The sequence below is a fragment of the Octodon degus genome, unplaced genomic scaffold (assembly GCF_000260255.1).
Source record: "Octodon degus isolate 3935 unplaced genomic scaffold, OctDeg1.0 scaffold00026, whole genome shotgun sequence".
Lineage (NCBI taxonomy): Eukaryota > Metazoa > Chordata > Mammalia > Rodentia > Octodontidae > Octodon > Octodon degus.
In genome coordinates this window covers 16937739-16953194 of record NW_004524602.1, presented here as the reverse complement: position 1 = coordinate 16953194, position 15456 = coordinate 16937739, and the positions used below count along the sequence as shown (strand labels likewise).

The following is a 15456-nucleotide window of genomic DNA, read 5'->3' as shown; positions in this document are numbered from 1 at the left end:
CCGACTGAGCCATCTCCCCAGCCACTGAGCCTCTCCCCGGCCCCTGAGCCTTCTCCCCGGCCCCTGAGCCTTCTTCCCGGCCCCTGAGCCTTCTTCCCGGCCCCTGAGCCTTCTCCCCGGCCCCTGAGCCTTCTCCCCGGCCCCTGAGCCTTCTCCCCGGCCCCTGAGCCATCTCCCTGACCCCTGAGCCTTCTCCCGGCCCCTGAGCCATCTCCCTGACCCCTGAGCCTTCTCCCGGCCCCTGAGCCATCTCCCTGACCCCTATTATTGAAGTTATTGGTCTGACTTTAAATTCTTCCTATAGCACTATTTGTGGCTCTCCCTGACCCCTTTTGTTCTCCTTTGCATCCACACCTTTTGTTTTGCAGGTGTGCCCTCGCTCTGCAGTCTGTCCCTTGCCTCTAGACTTCTCTGACCATGCACTCAGCCCAGGTGCTCGGTGGCAGCTGGGACTGCAGGATGAGGTGTGGAGGGGATCTGCTCCCCAGGGCTGTCTCCCTGTTCAGAACCCTCTGCCCATGTGCTCTGTGCTTTCTCCTGTGTGTAGCTTTGCTGCCACTGCTCCTGTTCCACAGTCCCTGTTTGCAAAGACCTTCTTGTCCCTTTCTGCCTGTCCCAGCATGTGAGGGTCTAGGTCTGAGCATTGCCCACCTCTCTGGCCATCTTTTAAGAAGCACTTTGAGTGCGAGGTTGGCACTCGTTACCCTTCTCTCCTTGAGCCAACAGTTGTCAGTTCAGGTTGCGTACTAGGACTTCCTAGGAAGCTTCTAAAGAACAGGGCCCCACACTTAGCGCTAGTCCGAGTTTCAGGCGGACCTGAACAGCGGTTACTTCCCTCTTGGTTTGAGGTTTTGTTTCTTCTGTGGGGAAGGATTGCTGTTCTAGTGCTGGGGATGGAACCCAGGGCCATGTGCTAGGCAGGCTGTCCCGAGCTGCAGCCCAGAGGATGGCAGTCACTGAGCACATGTGCCAAGTGCATGATTTTATGTAGTATAGCTATCCAGAAAAGGGCTCATCTGTACTTTCAGGTTTGGGCTCTATCGAGGAGGTACAACCAAGAGTACAAGACCAAAAGCAGGGATAGGATGGTATTGCGGACATAATGGTATTTTCCAAAGCTACAGAAGCAAGTTATAGGAAAGCACTTTTTTCTCTATTCTTAAGATAATAGGAACAATATCACAGTAGCTGGTCACTAGGGGAAATGCCACTGCTCATTGTAAAGACCAGCAAACCAAGACAGTAACACTGTTGTTTCAGGATGTTCATATGTGTGCTGTACTGGGGTGTGGGTGGGGTTTTTACCACAGTAGGACCAGACCCACAGCCTCCCACATGCTGGGCAAGTGCCCTGCCGCAGAGCAACACACCCATCCCCAATAACACAATTTTTTATATTTTTGTATCAGAAAAAAATCACAAAGTTACAGGAAAACAATGAGACATTTAACAATTATTTTTATTTTTATTTATTTACTTTTTCCTTTATGTAGCTCAGGTTAGTCTTGAGCCCACTTTGGAGCCCAGGCTGGTCTTGAACTTCAACAATCCTCCTGCCTCAGCTTCCTGAGTGCTGGGATTACAAGCATGCACCAAACAATTTTATTTTACTTTTTTTTTTTTTTTTTTTTAATGTATTTGGTACAGGGTCTTACTATGTAGCTCAGACTCCTAGTAATCCTGTTTTCAGCCTACATAGCACTGGGACTACAGGCATGTGCCACTTCACCTGGTCTTGGTGGCTGCCTCAGTATGCCTGAGTGGCTGGCCCAGTATGCCTGTGGTGCTGGGGATCAAACCCTGGTCCCCGTGCTTACCTAAGCAGGTGCTTAGTCTGCTGAGCTATCTCACTGGCCTGCATCAATTTTAACATTTTACTCTTTTCACTTATTTTTGTACTTTTGTTGCTTATATTTCTATATGCATTACTGAAAAAGAGTGTTTCCCTTTCAAATCACAGAATTCTGTATCGAATACAACTAGATATAATTGTTAATAATGTCTACTACTCAGGCCATATTCAGATTTCCCCGAAGGATTTTACAGGTAGTTTGTTCAAGCCAGGGTCTAATCGAGGGACCTACACTGCACTCATTAGAGAGACTCCCTGCTGACCCAGTCCCAGCCTGCTGTTTCCAGGGCTCCTGCAGCCCTCCTCGTAGCCCTCTGAGCCCTTCTCTGTAGTGTCTGCTGTCCATCTTTCCACTTGTGGAGTTTCAGACAGTCCATTGCTTTGCTGCCAGCAGAGTACCTGTGAGTGTGCTCTTAACTCGGGACAGGGATGCTTCCTCCGCTGACCAACAGACTCGAGGCATGCTCTTTGTGCTTTGCCCTGCACAGTGCCTTAACTATTCTAGAACAAGGACTGGGGATGCAGCTCAGCACCAGAGCACTCGCCTTGGATGGGCGAGGTGTAGCTTCAATGTCCAAACCGAAAACAGCTTCAACTACAACCAGAGCCCGATGGAGCTGCACCCCTGCACCTCAAGAGACTGATGCAGACTGCTGTCTCCAGGCTGGAGACCAGCCTGAGCCATGAAGTGAGCCCTATCTCAAAATGAAAAGCCTGAGGCTCACACCTGTAACCCCTGAACTTGAGAGGCTGAGGCAGGAGGATTGCAGAGATTGGAGGACAGCCTGGGCTACATAATGAGTTCAGGGCCACCCTGAGTAACTCCAGACCCTGGCTCAAAAAATTAAAATCTTTCAGGACTTTTTTCTTTCTTATTTATTTATTTGTGTGTGTGTGGCCGGCTCAGCCCACCAGGGGGCGGGGCAGGCTGGCATGTGGTGCTGAGGGATTGAACCGCGGTCCCTGTGCTTTGCTAAAGCTTGTTCTAAGTAGGTGCTCTAGACCACTGAGCCATCTCACCAGCCCCAGGACTTTTTTCTTGATAAGAGGCAAACTAAGCATTAAAAGCACTAAACTGATTGAATAGAATGGAAGATTGTGCCTTTGTTCTATTAAATTTATTTAGTATTACTCTTTCCCATAAATTCCTGCTTTGGGGCTGTTCTTTATAAACTTGAGCCTGAGGGAATCTATGATCAAGTAAGGATATAAGTAGCTGAGTGTAGTGTAGTGAAACATACCTATAATCCCAACATTTTGGAAAACTGAGGTGGGAGGAAATTTGTGTATTTATTTATTTAGAAACAAGGGCTTCTTACACAGTTCAGGCTGGTCTTATTCTCAACTTTTGTAGCCCCTAAGCTGATCTCAGATTCTTAGCAATCCTCCTGTTTCAACCTCCCAAGCTCCCAAGTGCTGGGATTTATTTTTTCCTTTCCTTTTTTTTTCAGTGCCAGGGATTGAACTCAGGACCTTGCATGTGTCAGTCAGGGACTTATGCCACTGAGCTGCCTTCCCGCTCTCAAGTGCCAGGATTACAGGCGTTGCCACCACACCCAATCTCCCTAGCTGGCTCAGTACACCGGAGGGCAGGGCTGGCACGCATGTGGTGCCGGAGGTAGAACCCCAGTCTCTTCTCTTGCTTTAGCAGGTGCTTAGTCCACTGAGCTGAGCTATCTCACCGGCCCCCTATTTTGGATTTTTGAGACGCATTATCATTATGTATTTAGGGCTGACCTTAAATTGACAGTGTACCTCAGCCTGGCCTCAAACTCTTGCCTCAACCTCCCAAGTGCCAGGATTGAGGTGCACTACTATGTCTGGCTTTAAAACATTTATTTAAAGAGCTAGGGGTATAGTTCAGTACAAAGGCCCTGGATTTAATCTCCACCAAAAAATTAAAAAGGAAAAAGAGGGGAAAACATGACATAAATAATGAAAAATAGAACTATGCTTTTTCAAAGAAGACTACTTTAGTGGCCGTCGAGATAGCTCAGCGGGGGCCGGGGACATGGTTCAATAGAATAAGCGCTTCCCCTGGCAGGCTCAAGGGCCCGAGTTCAATCCCGGGTTCCGCAAAAAAAAAAAAAAAAAAAGACAAGATAGCTCACCAGACTAAAGTGCCTGCTTAGGCAAGTTTCAGCAAGCGCAGGGACCAGAATTCGATCTAAGGTGAGCCAAGCCAGCCAAAGTCTGGGCCTAGTGGAACACACCTGTAATCCCAGCACTGGGGAAGCTGAAAACTGGAGAAGCACTATGCGTCCAAGCTGCAAAGTGAGACCTAATACATTTAAAAAATAAATAAATAGAAGACTAATACTGATTATATCTTTATAGTGCCTTTCATATTTACTTTACAGAAAAACCCAGAGTTTTTAGGGGAATTTTATGATTTCATGTTTAATGGTCATTTTACTTCCTATCTTCTGTCCCTGTGAATGCTTCACAACATTTGTAGCATAGACACATTTCATTCTACAGAATTTAAGATATAATTTCAACCAACCATTTAATGTTTGGATAGATTGCTTTAGCGTAAACTATGTCTCTAATTATGGGTTTATACAAGGTTGACAACAACAATAGATTGCCAGGCTAGGGCCAGTGAGAGAGTCTGCCAGTTGCGGGGGTGGGGGGTTCCATCCCAGCACCACGTGCTGCATGCGCCAGCCCCACCCTGTGGTTTGCTGAGCCTGTGACAGAGTCTGCAAGTGGCCGCTCACACCTGTAATCCCAGTGCAGAGGAAGCTGAAAATAGGAGGATCACTGCAAGTCTGAGCTGCTTTGTGCGGTCCTGTACCAAATACATTTAAAACAAAAAAAAATTCCCAGGCTGTCTGTTCTAAACTGGTAGTCAGCCATAAATTTCTATAACTTACTTTATTATTGGAACTAATACTCCACTGTGTGTTTTTAGTTTTGTTTTTTTATGAATTTAGGACAGGGTCTACAGGGTGTACAGGGTCTCACTACGTATATCGGACTCATAGTGATCCTCCTGTTTTCAGCCTCCCAAACACTGAGACTACAGGCGAGTGCCACCACGCCCAGTCTCAACCACGCCCAGTCTCAATCACTGTCTCAGCGCGCCCCGGGGCGGAGCCAGCATGGCACACTGGGGATCCCTCCAGGCTGCTGTGCTCTGCAAAGCAGGCGCTTTAGTCTGCTGAGCTATCCGGCTGGCCCTCCATTGTAATTTCCACGCAGGATCTTTATGTTTTCTGTACCCATGGTCACTGTTACCTCAGCACCTAGGCCAGCAAGGCAGAGGCCCACAATGGCAAGACAGAAGCAGGCCTTTCAGAAGGCTGGAGTGGTGTTGTGTGGGCTGTGGCTTCCACTTGACCAGAGGGAAGATATATTTGGTTCCAGTTGATGGAACATTCTCCTTACTGAATCTCTGCTAAGCTCTCGTAGATCTTGGATTAAGGCAGAAGGTTAAACTGGACTTCTTGGTGCCCTTCTGTGCAGCTCCGCACTAGAAGGGCATAATCACGCCTGAAGGCTGAGTCCAGATGCAGCGCTCTGTTCATTAGGAGCCCACCTGCGCGGAGCTTGGGTCCGGCCGTTTGCTGTGCTAGTCACAGGGGACAGTAATCACGGACTTCTCCTGAGTAAGAAATACCAGTCAGCCTCTACTTACCAGCTCGCTCCTGCAGTAACTCTGACTGATCGATCGCACAGGACATTTCCTCTGGTAACAGATGCTGACTTCCTTTTGCTTGGGCGTCCTCATTCACTCCTAGCTTTGTGCTTTTCCCTTCCTAAGCTCTGAATAAATACTTCTCTGTTTCTTCCTTTTCCAGCAAAGCAGTGCACTCCAGGCCTGTTCCCACAGCCCTCCTTAGACTTTGCATCCCTCATGTGCCCACCAGCAGCAGATAAGTCACCCAGTTTCTGTCAGCGCTCCTTTCTGTACTGTACACAGTTAGGCTGGGCAGGTTATTTTGCCAAATCCATGCCAAGTTCATGAGGCTGCAAAGATCTGTGCTTTCGCCAGCACGATTAGATGAGGATCCTCAAGAGAGCAGATGTGTTCAGGCCCATGCCTGCGAGTCTCCATGGGAGACTTGGGCATGTTATGTGCTTTCCATCGAGCGTTACTGGTGGAGTCCTAGCTCACTTCATTTGATGCCCAAGGCCTGTTACTCCGTTTCACATTCTGATCCTCCTTCTCCACTTCTTCAGTGTCTTTTTGCTCTTGACTAAGATAACTGCTGATTGAATCAGCCCCATAGCTTCAGGTTGTCTGGATCCTTTCCCTTTGGGGAATCGGGGAAGCTCCCTCCTGGGTAATGCCTCTGGGTCGTCCCCTGCCACGTCAGCCTTCAGGTTCCTCAGGGCTGCAACTGCCTTCCCACTTGGCTATAAAAGACTGATAGCTCTCTGGAATGGACTCAAGCCTAAGGTTTTACAGGGTGGTTCAGTTTGCTTTTTTACTTCCCATTTAGGGATTAGAGATGAGCAGCAGCTTAAAAGGGGTACAGAGGAGGTGAGTACTGAAGCCACTTCAGCAAACAGTACATTTGCAAGCTGAGGCTTCAGTTCGGTAGCAAACACTTGCCTAGGGGCAGTGAGGTGCTGGGCTTGACCCCAGTGCTGCTAAAATGAAAGCAAGTGCCTCTGTGTATGTATTCTCTTTTCTCTTTAAGGTATGAGTGGGAAGTTTTTTTCATAGCCTGTGATCTTTAAATAAAAATCTATTATTCCAGTTCTTTGTAAAAGTGACTGAAACATTAAAAACTCACTTTCTTTTTAACACTAAGAATTGGGAGGCCAGGTACAGTAGCACACACCTGTAATCTTAGCACTTAGAAGGCTGAAGCAGGAGGATTGCTCTGAGTTCGAGACCAGTCTGGACTACAAAGGCCAGTCAGAACTGCATAGTGAGGGCTGGTGAGATGGCTCAGTGGTCTGAAGCACCTACTTAGAACAAGCTAAGCCAAGCAAAGCACAGGGACCACGGTTCAATCCCCCAGCACCACATGCCAGCCAGCCCCGCTCCCAGGTGGGCTGAGCTGGCTGCACACACACATGCACACACATGCGCACACACACACACACACTAAATGAAAAAAAAAAAAAAAAGAACTGCATAGTGAGACCCTGTCTCAAAAAGACCAAAAAAAAATAGGTGAAAACAGAGTGAGTAGAATGTGGGCCCCACACTGTCTGCAGAGATTCACTGTTCTCCCAGGAGGCAAGAGGTAGAAAGACAAACTGAGACAGGCTGTTTGCAAAGAGCTACATACACACACGCACGCACACACACACACACGCACACACGCACGCATGCACGCACGCACATTGAGACAAGTCTTACTAGGTTTCCTGGGTTGGGGTTGAACTTCAGATCCTCCTGCCTCAGCCTACCAGAGTGCCAGGATTACAGGTGTGTGCCACCACACCCAGCTTGTATCACTATAAAAAAAAGTCCAAAGATGTTAAATAATTTGCATCCAAGCTACATTAATCAGACTGAAGTAGTGCTTTTTTCCCCATATTTTAAAGGCCAGCATTATTAGAGGAGTTTTCTTGTATTTTTTTTTTCAATTTATAAATTGTGATATAATAAAGTATGTAGAATTTATGAGGAAAGGTATTTAGCTATGACATTTTATTGTCTTTTATAACATAATGTCGCTTTTTATTTAAAAAGTCATGTTTTTTCATATATTAAAATTACAAGAATTTAACATCATTAACCTTTATGAATTTTTTTTTATGTGTGTATGTATGTGTTTAGTGGTGCTGGGGATCAAACGCCAGGGCCTTACACCTGGTAGGCAACCACTCTGTCCTTGAGCTACTTCCCTAGCCTAGCCCTATTCCTTTCTTTCTCTTTTTCTTTTCTTTCATTCTTCCTTTTTCTTTCTTCCTTCTTTTCTCTCTCCCTTCCTTTCTTCCTTTTTTCTTCCTTTCTCTCTTTCTCTCTCTCCCTTCCTTCCTTCTTCCCTTTCTTTTTTCTCTCTTTCTCTCTTTTTTTTTTTTTTTGGTACTGGGAATAAAAGTCATGACCTCACGCTAGCCAGGCACAGGCAAGCGCAGCACCACTGAGCTGTAACCCTGGCCCTTTCATTATTTTAAAGGCTGATGAGTGAAATGAGAGGAAGGGTCAAGGGTTTAAAAGAAAAAGTTTAACTAGTTGGTATAGTTATAGTGCTTGGGTGTTAATATGGAAATAGTTGGTATGTGTCTATATGTTCTGTATGTGTGTCTCAGTGTGCATACAGAGGCAGGGATTGACCCCAGCCCTCACACTAAGCTGCACGGCCATGTGCTTCCCATGGAGCGTCACTGGTGGAGTCCTAGCTCGCTTCATTTGATGCCCAAGGCCTGTTACTCCGTTTCACATTCTGATCCTCCTCCACTTCTGCAGTGTCTTTTTGCTCTTGACTAAGATAACTGCTGATTGAATCAGCCCATAAAGTCTTTTATCGCTTTTTGAGGTAAGACCTTGCTTAGGTGCTCAGGCTGGGCGCTGACTTGCTGAGTCTCTTGCCTCAGCCTCCCACACTGCTGGGATTGCAAATATGTGCCACCACTTACCAACTATAGGAAACACTCTGATGGTTACTGAGCCTTAGATTTTCAGGGTCAAATGATCTGAACCATTTGATGTAATACTAGTAGGTATTTTGCTATTTATCCTATAATTATAGAGAAAGCATGCTAAGTAATAATCTGTGTTGTTGGCAGTGAACAGGTTATAAGATTTTTTAAGGTAAATGTCAAGATAGACAGGAGGAAGAAGTTGCTGCTGACAGTCCCTGAGAAGTCAGATTATCTGTACCCTAAGGAACAATGTTTGAGTTAGAGCCTTTCAACACCACATCCTCATCCCAGGTCCCACCCCCCACCCCCTACCCCTCGCCTCTGTTTAGGGTAAGGGCACCCAGCGGAAGATCCCCAGTCACCCATCTTTACATGCCCTCATGAGATTATGTCTTATGCTAGACTTAGAGATGATAGAGATTTTAAAATAAAGTTTAACACTGGGGATGTAGTAAACCCTGGATTCAGTCTTCAGCACCAAAAACTAAAGTAAAATAAAAATTCATTGTAGTTATAAAGCCAGAGAACAACTTTTAAAATGCCAAACGATTCGGTGCTAAATAGAAATAGGCACAAAGTACTATTGATGTACAGAGCAAGAGCATTAGGTTCAGAGGAAAACACTATAGATTTAATTAGTCAGATAGGCTTAATTTTTAAAAAGCCTTTATCAGGGCCAAGCTGATAGCTCAGCAGACTAAGCACCTGCTTTGGCAAGCGCAGGGACCAAGGTTTGATCCCTGGTCCCGGATGCCATGCCGGCTCCTCTCCTGGGGTGTGCTGAGCCAGCGACTGAGTCTGGGCATGGTGGCACATACCTGTAATCCCAGCGCTGGGGAGACTAAGAAAACCGGAGGATCTCTAGGTCCGAGCTGCATAGTGAGACCCTATAACAAATACATAAATGAAATAAAAATTCATTATCATTTTTTGGCTTTATTAACTGATGTTTTTCACAACTTTTATTGTATTTTTATATTTTGTAAAGTGAGATTAGAAGACCTCACCAAAGCTGTTTATAAATTACATACAACCCAAGTGTGGTTGTGCTGTAATCCCAGCACTTGTGACTGAGGCAGGAGGATTGCTGAGAGAGGCCAGCCGGGGCTACAAAGTGAGTTCAAGACCTGCTTGAACTGCCAAGACCCTGTCTCAAAAAACAAAAAGTCCCACCATATATAAGCAGTAATTGATGTGCCAGGTCTTCTTTTTCTTGTTGCACTGCATGTGCTAATGATAAGCTGTGTTCACAGCCATGTGGATTTGAGCAAACAAGATGTCTAATTTGAGCTGGGCACAGTAGTGTACCCATGTAATCCCTGCACCTCAGGACAGTGAGGCAAAAGGGTCACAAGTTCTAGGACGGCCGAGCAACTGAGCCAGACTCTGTCAAAAACTTAAAAATGGCTGCAAAGGCCATTGCTCCCAGCATCCCATCTCTGCAGTCACAAATGCTCCCCCGAAGCAGTTCAGTATTTGATCTCTTTATTGTGTTGTACAGATCTGGCTCGTAGGAATAATTCATATATTCTAAACATAAATGCAAATACTCCCTATTTTTGAACAACCTAACACTCCTTTTGTTATTGCATATTAAGGGGCAGCTGTACTTGTTGGTAACGGACCAGGGATTTCTGACTGAAGAAAAAGTTGTTTGGGAAAGCCTGCATAATGTGGATGGTGATGGGAACTTCTGTGACTCGGACTTTCATCTGAGGCCTCCTTCAGATCCTGAAACTGTATACAAAGGACAGCAGGATCAGATAGATCAGGTAAATTAGTTTAAAATATACATTCTTTAAAATTTAATCCCACTTATCCAAGGGTCACTGCTGAGCATCCTCAGGAGGTTTTTCTGGCATGAGCTCTGCAGCCAAATGGCTCCTGTGTGCACAGCTGCGCCTGGACCGAGAAGGCTAGGTCCCGTTGCACTGGAGGGTCCTGGTAGGAAGCACGGTTTTATTCTAATAGCAGTAGGAAACCCATGGCACGTTGAAAGCGGGAGCTGGATGATCCGCTTTCCCTTTCCAGAGGACTGCTCTGTGCACGATGGATGAGGGCTGAGGGATCCTGACAGGGAGGGATGGTGGGGTCATGTGGCTGCTAGAGGCGAGGCGAGCACGTGTCAGATCTGTTTGACTGTCAGGGAGAAACACAGAAGACAGGATCCAGAAGATGAACACACCGGGGAAAGGAGGCATGTGTTCTTACAAATAGCAGATACTCAGAGCAGGGCTGAGTAGAGATACAACTTTGATTTAGAACCGAGAGAGATTTTTGCCTTCGTTGTGGATGGGCTTGGAGCTACAGTGTGTTTATTACTTGGAGTATGATAATGATATGAATTCTCTGAATAAGGCATAAATATGTTTAAGTTAAACAATTGAGATGCATTTTGCCAATAACAATTGAGCTGCATCTAGACAGTTCCTTTAGCCCATTTTGATCTGTAACAAGGTGATAGGGCTACAAAGAATTGTTTGAAACTGTCCTCTGAAATTGAAAGCCAACTCTTAACTGTGAAACCTGTAAGATGTAAATGACAAATGCATCCTTCAAGATACAGGGGTACAGGGTGAACATTCTCATTCAAGGAATGAAGAGGGAGACAAATTTGGCCAAAGCAAGAGCAAAGCCCAGCAGGGCAGACACTTGTAGCTCCACGCCCTGCACTCAGCACACAGTGGCGTGGTATGAGCTCAAAAGGCTGGCCAAGCTCCAGCCCTAGGCCTTACTGGTCTCAGCCCTTGTGGCCTCTCAGGCCAACTTAGCTTGCTGCCTGCAGCCTTCTCAGAAGCTCCACATTCCTGGCATCTCCAGCTTTCCAGGGTCTCCACTGCAGCATTGCCTCCACTCTCATAGGTTTATGGTCGCCTTTTGGGCTTCCTGGAAGGGACTCCTAACCCTGTGACACATGGCATGGCCTCCCAGGCTTTGAGATCTGGGTAGAAGCCCTTTGTGGCCTCATGACTCAACATTTTCCTGCAAAGCCAGCACCAGATAGACAGTGCCAAGATCTGCTGCCAGTGCAAACAGCATTGTGGGCCCCTTGGAACACGGCAGCCCTGGGCAAGCAGGGGACCCTGGGGTTCTTTCTCAAAGCAGGGTCCTTCAGAGGGCCCTTGCGCTGTGATTAGTGGGGTCTTGCTGATACCTGCGTACCCTCAAGGCATCGTCCTTATTGTCCTGACCCAAAGAACTTACTTTGGTTTAGTTTTTTGGTTTTTTTTTTTTTGGGGGGGGGTTGGTTTTTTTATTTTTTCTTGTTTTTATGTTTTTGAGACAGGGTCTTTTCTGTGTAGTTCAGGCTAGTCTCAAAACTCGCAGTAGTCCTCCTGCTCCAGCTTCCCTGAGTGCTGGGATCTGGGATGACAGGCGTGTGTCCCCATGCTCAGCTCGAAGTACTAACCTTTAATGGTGCAGTGCTCTCCAGCAGCCACACCTTCTTTGCCCCCCATGTTAAACCAGCTTCAATTTCTGGCCAAACTAAACATGTTTTAGATCTTTCTACTCAGCTCTTTGCTTCTGATTCTCACTATAAATACATTTTACTAAAAGCATCAGGAGCAGAGCTTTTCTGAAAATCCCTCCTCCAGGTTTATTGATGTACTGAGATTAAACTCAAACTCCAGTAGAGAGAGCCTCAGGAATGGCACAATGTAAACAAGTTCCTTACGAGAATGTAAGGTAGAACAGGCGATGGTCCCCCTCTCAGCAGGCCTTCACTGTCTGCATTCCTGTCTTGAGCTTGCACCAGAATTGTGTCCCAAGTTCTACTTTCCACATCCTACGGTTTCTCCAGCCTGCAGTTTCAAACATTCCCAGGCTCCTCCTACAAACTATTTTCAAAGGCTCAGAAGCACGCTGTCAGGTACAGATAGCCACATGGTGGCCACTTCTGGTCCAGTTTTCTACAGGAGCTTTTCCTCCAGCTTACAGGAGGAGAGTGAAAAATATTGATTGAGGATCTTGGATAAATCATGATTTTTAAAACTACAAAGGAGTCTTACATCATTGAATGGGATATTATAGTAGTTTCACAATGTGCTTTGAGTTTGTGTAAGAATGTACAAAAATCGTGGATATCTAGTTAAAAGCAGTTGTCTGTATTGTGGCAATTTCAACTTCCTTATCTATGGTTTTCTCATTTGTCTTACTGAGGAACTCAGGGTCAGACCCGAGGGACGACACAGCGCCAAGCAGCGAGGTAGGCTCACAGCTTCATGGCGCTAGCAGGCTGGGTGATACGGGTCCAGATCACCAGCCCCGTCTTGGAGTAAAACAGTTAGTTAGTTGTACAGGTGTTTAGGAGGAAGTGCAAAAGGCTGATCACAGGATATTCCACAGCTGGTTACGCATGTCTTGTCATGCATGGCTAGGGAGAAATTATCCTATGTGAGCTCCTCGGGGTTGCGATCGTATAACGAGGAACAAGTCATTGCCTAGACTGAGCCAAGTGGTCCTTGAGATGCAGAGTATTTGGAAAACTTGATAGCAAGCAAAACATAACAGAATAGACCTCGGCTGAGCCAGACCTACCTTGCAGCTGCCATGGGAATGTTAAGGCTTGTTAATTTTTGTTTGTTTGGCGGAACCAGGGATTAAACTCAGGCCCTTGTGCTTGCCAGGGAAGTGCTTATTCCACTGAGCCATCTTCCCGGCCCCACTTGTTAACTTTCTAACTGTGGGGACAGGGCGTACTTCCCAGCTCCATCCTTGTATAGTGTCAGAAATATAAATTTAGGGGCTGGGGAAGAGCTGGGCAGTCTAAGCCCTGCCTGCCAAGTGCAAAGTCCCAAGGTCTATTCCTCATGCCACATGCCAGGCTAGCCTCGGACCCCCAGGCATGCCATGCTGACCCCCCGAAACCACGTGTGGTGGTACATGCCTGTAATCCCAGCACTGGGGAGGCTGAGACAGGAGGATCACGAGTCTGAACTGCATGTCAACAACAACAAAAAACAGCAAAAAAGAAAAAATATTTTTTTAAGAAATTAAGTTTGAAGATTTCCTTTGCATTTAAAAGTGTGCCTACACACCCCTTTTTTATTATAGGGCTATTCTTTCCCAGTTTTAAGAAGGTAATAGGAGGAAGTAGCATTTAAAAGAAGTTGCTAATGTATGTCCTCAGATTGTTTAGACAAAAGCAGTCAGAAATGGAATTACAAATTGGCCTAGGAGAACTGACAAGGACCGCTACTGGCCAAACGAGGAGGAGAACTGAGATCCCACCAAGAAGACTCCTACCCCACTGGGGGTCTCTGCATGAGGTTCTTCTGGAGCCAAGTTTCTTTTACTATTCTGACTCATTGACCTAGTAATGGCTTTCCCACTGCCCCCAGGAAAAGATAGGTGTCTGTGTGAGGCTGTTTGGAGATTCCAAGCCCTCCTTTTTTTTTTTTTTTTTGTACCGGGGACTAAACTTGGGACCTTGTGCTTGCCAGACTGCCATTGAGCTATATCCCTGGCTGAAAGACTTTTTCTTTTAGCTCTCCTATTTTGGAGGACAACTGCAGTCAGAGAATCTGTTTGGTCTTGTGTGTCTGTAAACCTTTGTATGTTGGCAAAATCTCCTGTTATATGAGCACATAATTGTGAGTGTTGTTGGCCTGTAGCCATCACTGTGACACTAAGGGTCAAGCTTCCTGTTATTGCTGTCCCTGCTAGCATGGGCAGTATCACAGGTTCATGCTTTTGACAAACTGATGGGTATGCGCAGGGCCTCACTGGCCAGAGTAAACAGAGAAGTCAGGCACCAGAAAAGCAAGTGTACAGAGAGGCACAGTGGCACTAGCAGACACTTGGTGAACCCTGTCAAAACAAAGAAACTTCCATGGCAAGCTGCTAGAGAACCTGAAGAAACAGGTGAAACATCTGTACAGTCAACAGAGACATTTTGGCTCTCGGAGGAACCCAGGAAGCAAGATGTTTCCTGTAGCATTGTGGGACAAGGCTGGAGGGGGTGATCCGGGCACTGGAAGAATGGAGTTCAGGATCCTTCCAGGTCAGACCCAGAGCTTAATAAGAAAGGACTGAAAGAGTACAGACTCAACAGTCATGGCTGGGGCTCAGTGGAATAAGCACTTCCCTGGCAAGCACAAGGGCCTGAGTTCAATCCCCGGTTCCACCAAAAACAAACAAAAAAAAAGCAGTCATGGCTTACAGCGTGCAGTACCCAGTGGGTGCCACAGAGCAGGCACAGGTCAGGAATCACAGCCTGTGTGATTTGTGGCTAGTATAGAGGCCACTGGAAGCAGCATTGACTTGGTGGAAGGATTCTAGTGCGGGGCGGGAGTGACAAGTACACCCAGGCCTTCATGATCTGTAAAATAGGCTGTGGTTTTATCCCCGCCCACTGACCTGGGTTCTTACTCAGTGATCTGATGACCAGCCTCAATAGGAAGGATCTGGCCTAGGGTCCAGAAAGGGGTTACAAGTCCCCTTGGCAGACTGAACTAGAGGGGAACTGAGTTAGAAGGCTGTTGCTAGTTCCATCCCGTCTATGACACTGTCCCACTTGGACAGAATATAGATGGAAGAGGGGTCTGCAGTACTTTTCGGCTTGTTGCCATCCTGGACAGATATACTTACTGTTAAGAATTTAACCCTGCACATCCTGAGGAATAGCAGTGGTTTTCCCACTTTGAGGTTTCAGTCTGAATTGGCATGCCTCAAACTAAAGGTAGCCTTTAGGGAGGAGTCTCCTCTGGTCTCATTAAGAGTTATGATGGGACTCAAACCATAAACCTGAATCTAGAATTCCCAATGCCCACAATTACCACGTACTCCTAGGATGTTTAGGCATATTATCCACAGGAAAATCATTTTAAACCATCAGCGGTGCTCAGTCCAATAACTACAGTAAGACAGAAAAGAATAAAAGTAACATTTTCCAGAACTCTCTAGTCCTCTGGGGACACATAATTATCAAGACTAACGGGAGACAGGGCTGGAGAGATGGCTCAGTGGTCTAAAGCACCTATTTGGAACAAGCTTGGAAAAGCCCAGGGACCGCGGTTCAATCCCCCAGCACCACATGCCAGCCAGCC

At 46.4% G+C, this 15456-nt stretch overlaps 1 protein-coding gene across 1 annotated transcript in view; it reads left to right on the top strand.

The window, feature by feature from the left end:
• The window catches only part of Mindy2 (MINDY lysine 48 deubiquitinase 2), a 62308-nt gene that overhangs the window by 43079 nt on the left and 3773 nt on the right, over positions 1-15456 (top strand). Inside the window, exon 9 of the mRNA XM_023712659.1 lies at positions 10006-10179. Coding sequence (XP_023568427.1) covers positions 10006-10179 — 174 coding nt within the window. The remainder of the gene's footprint in view (positions 1-10005; positions 10180-15456) is intronic.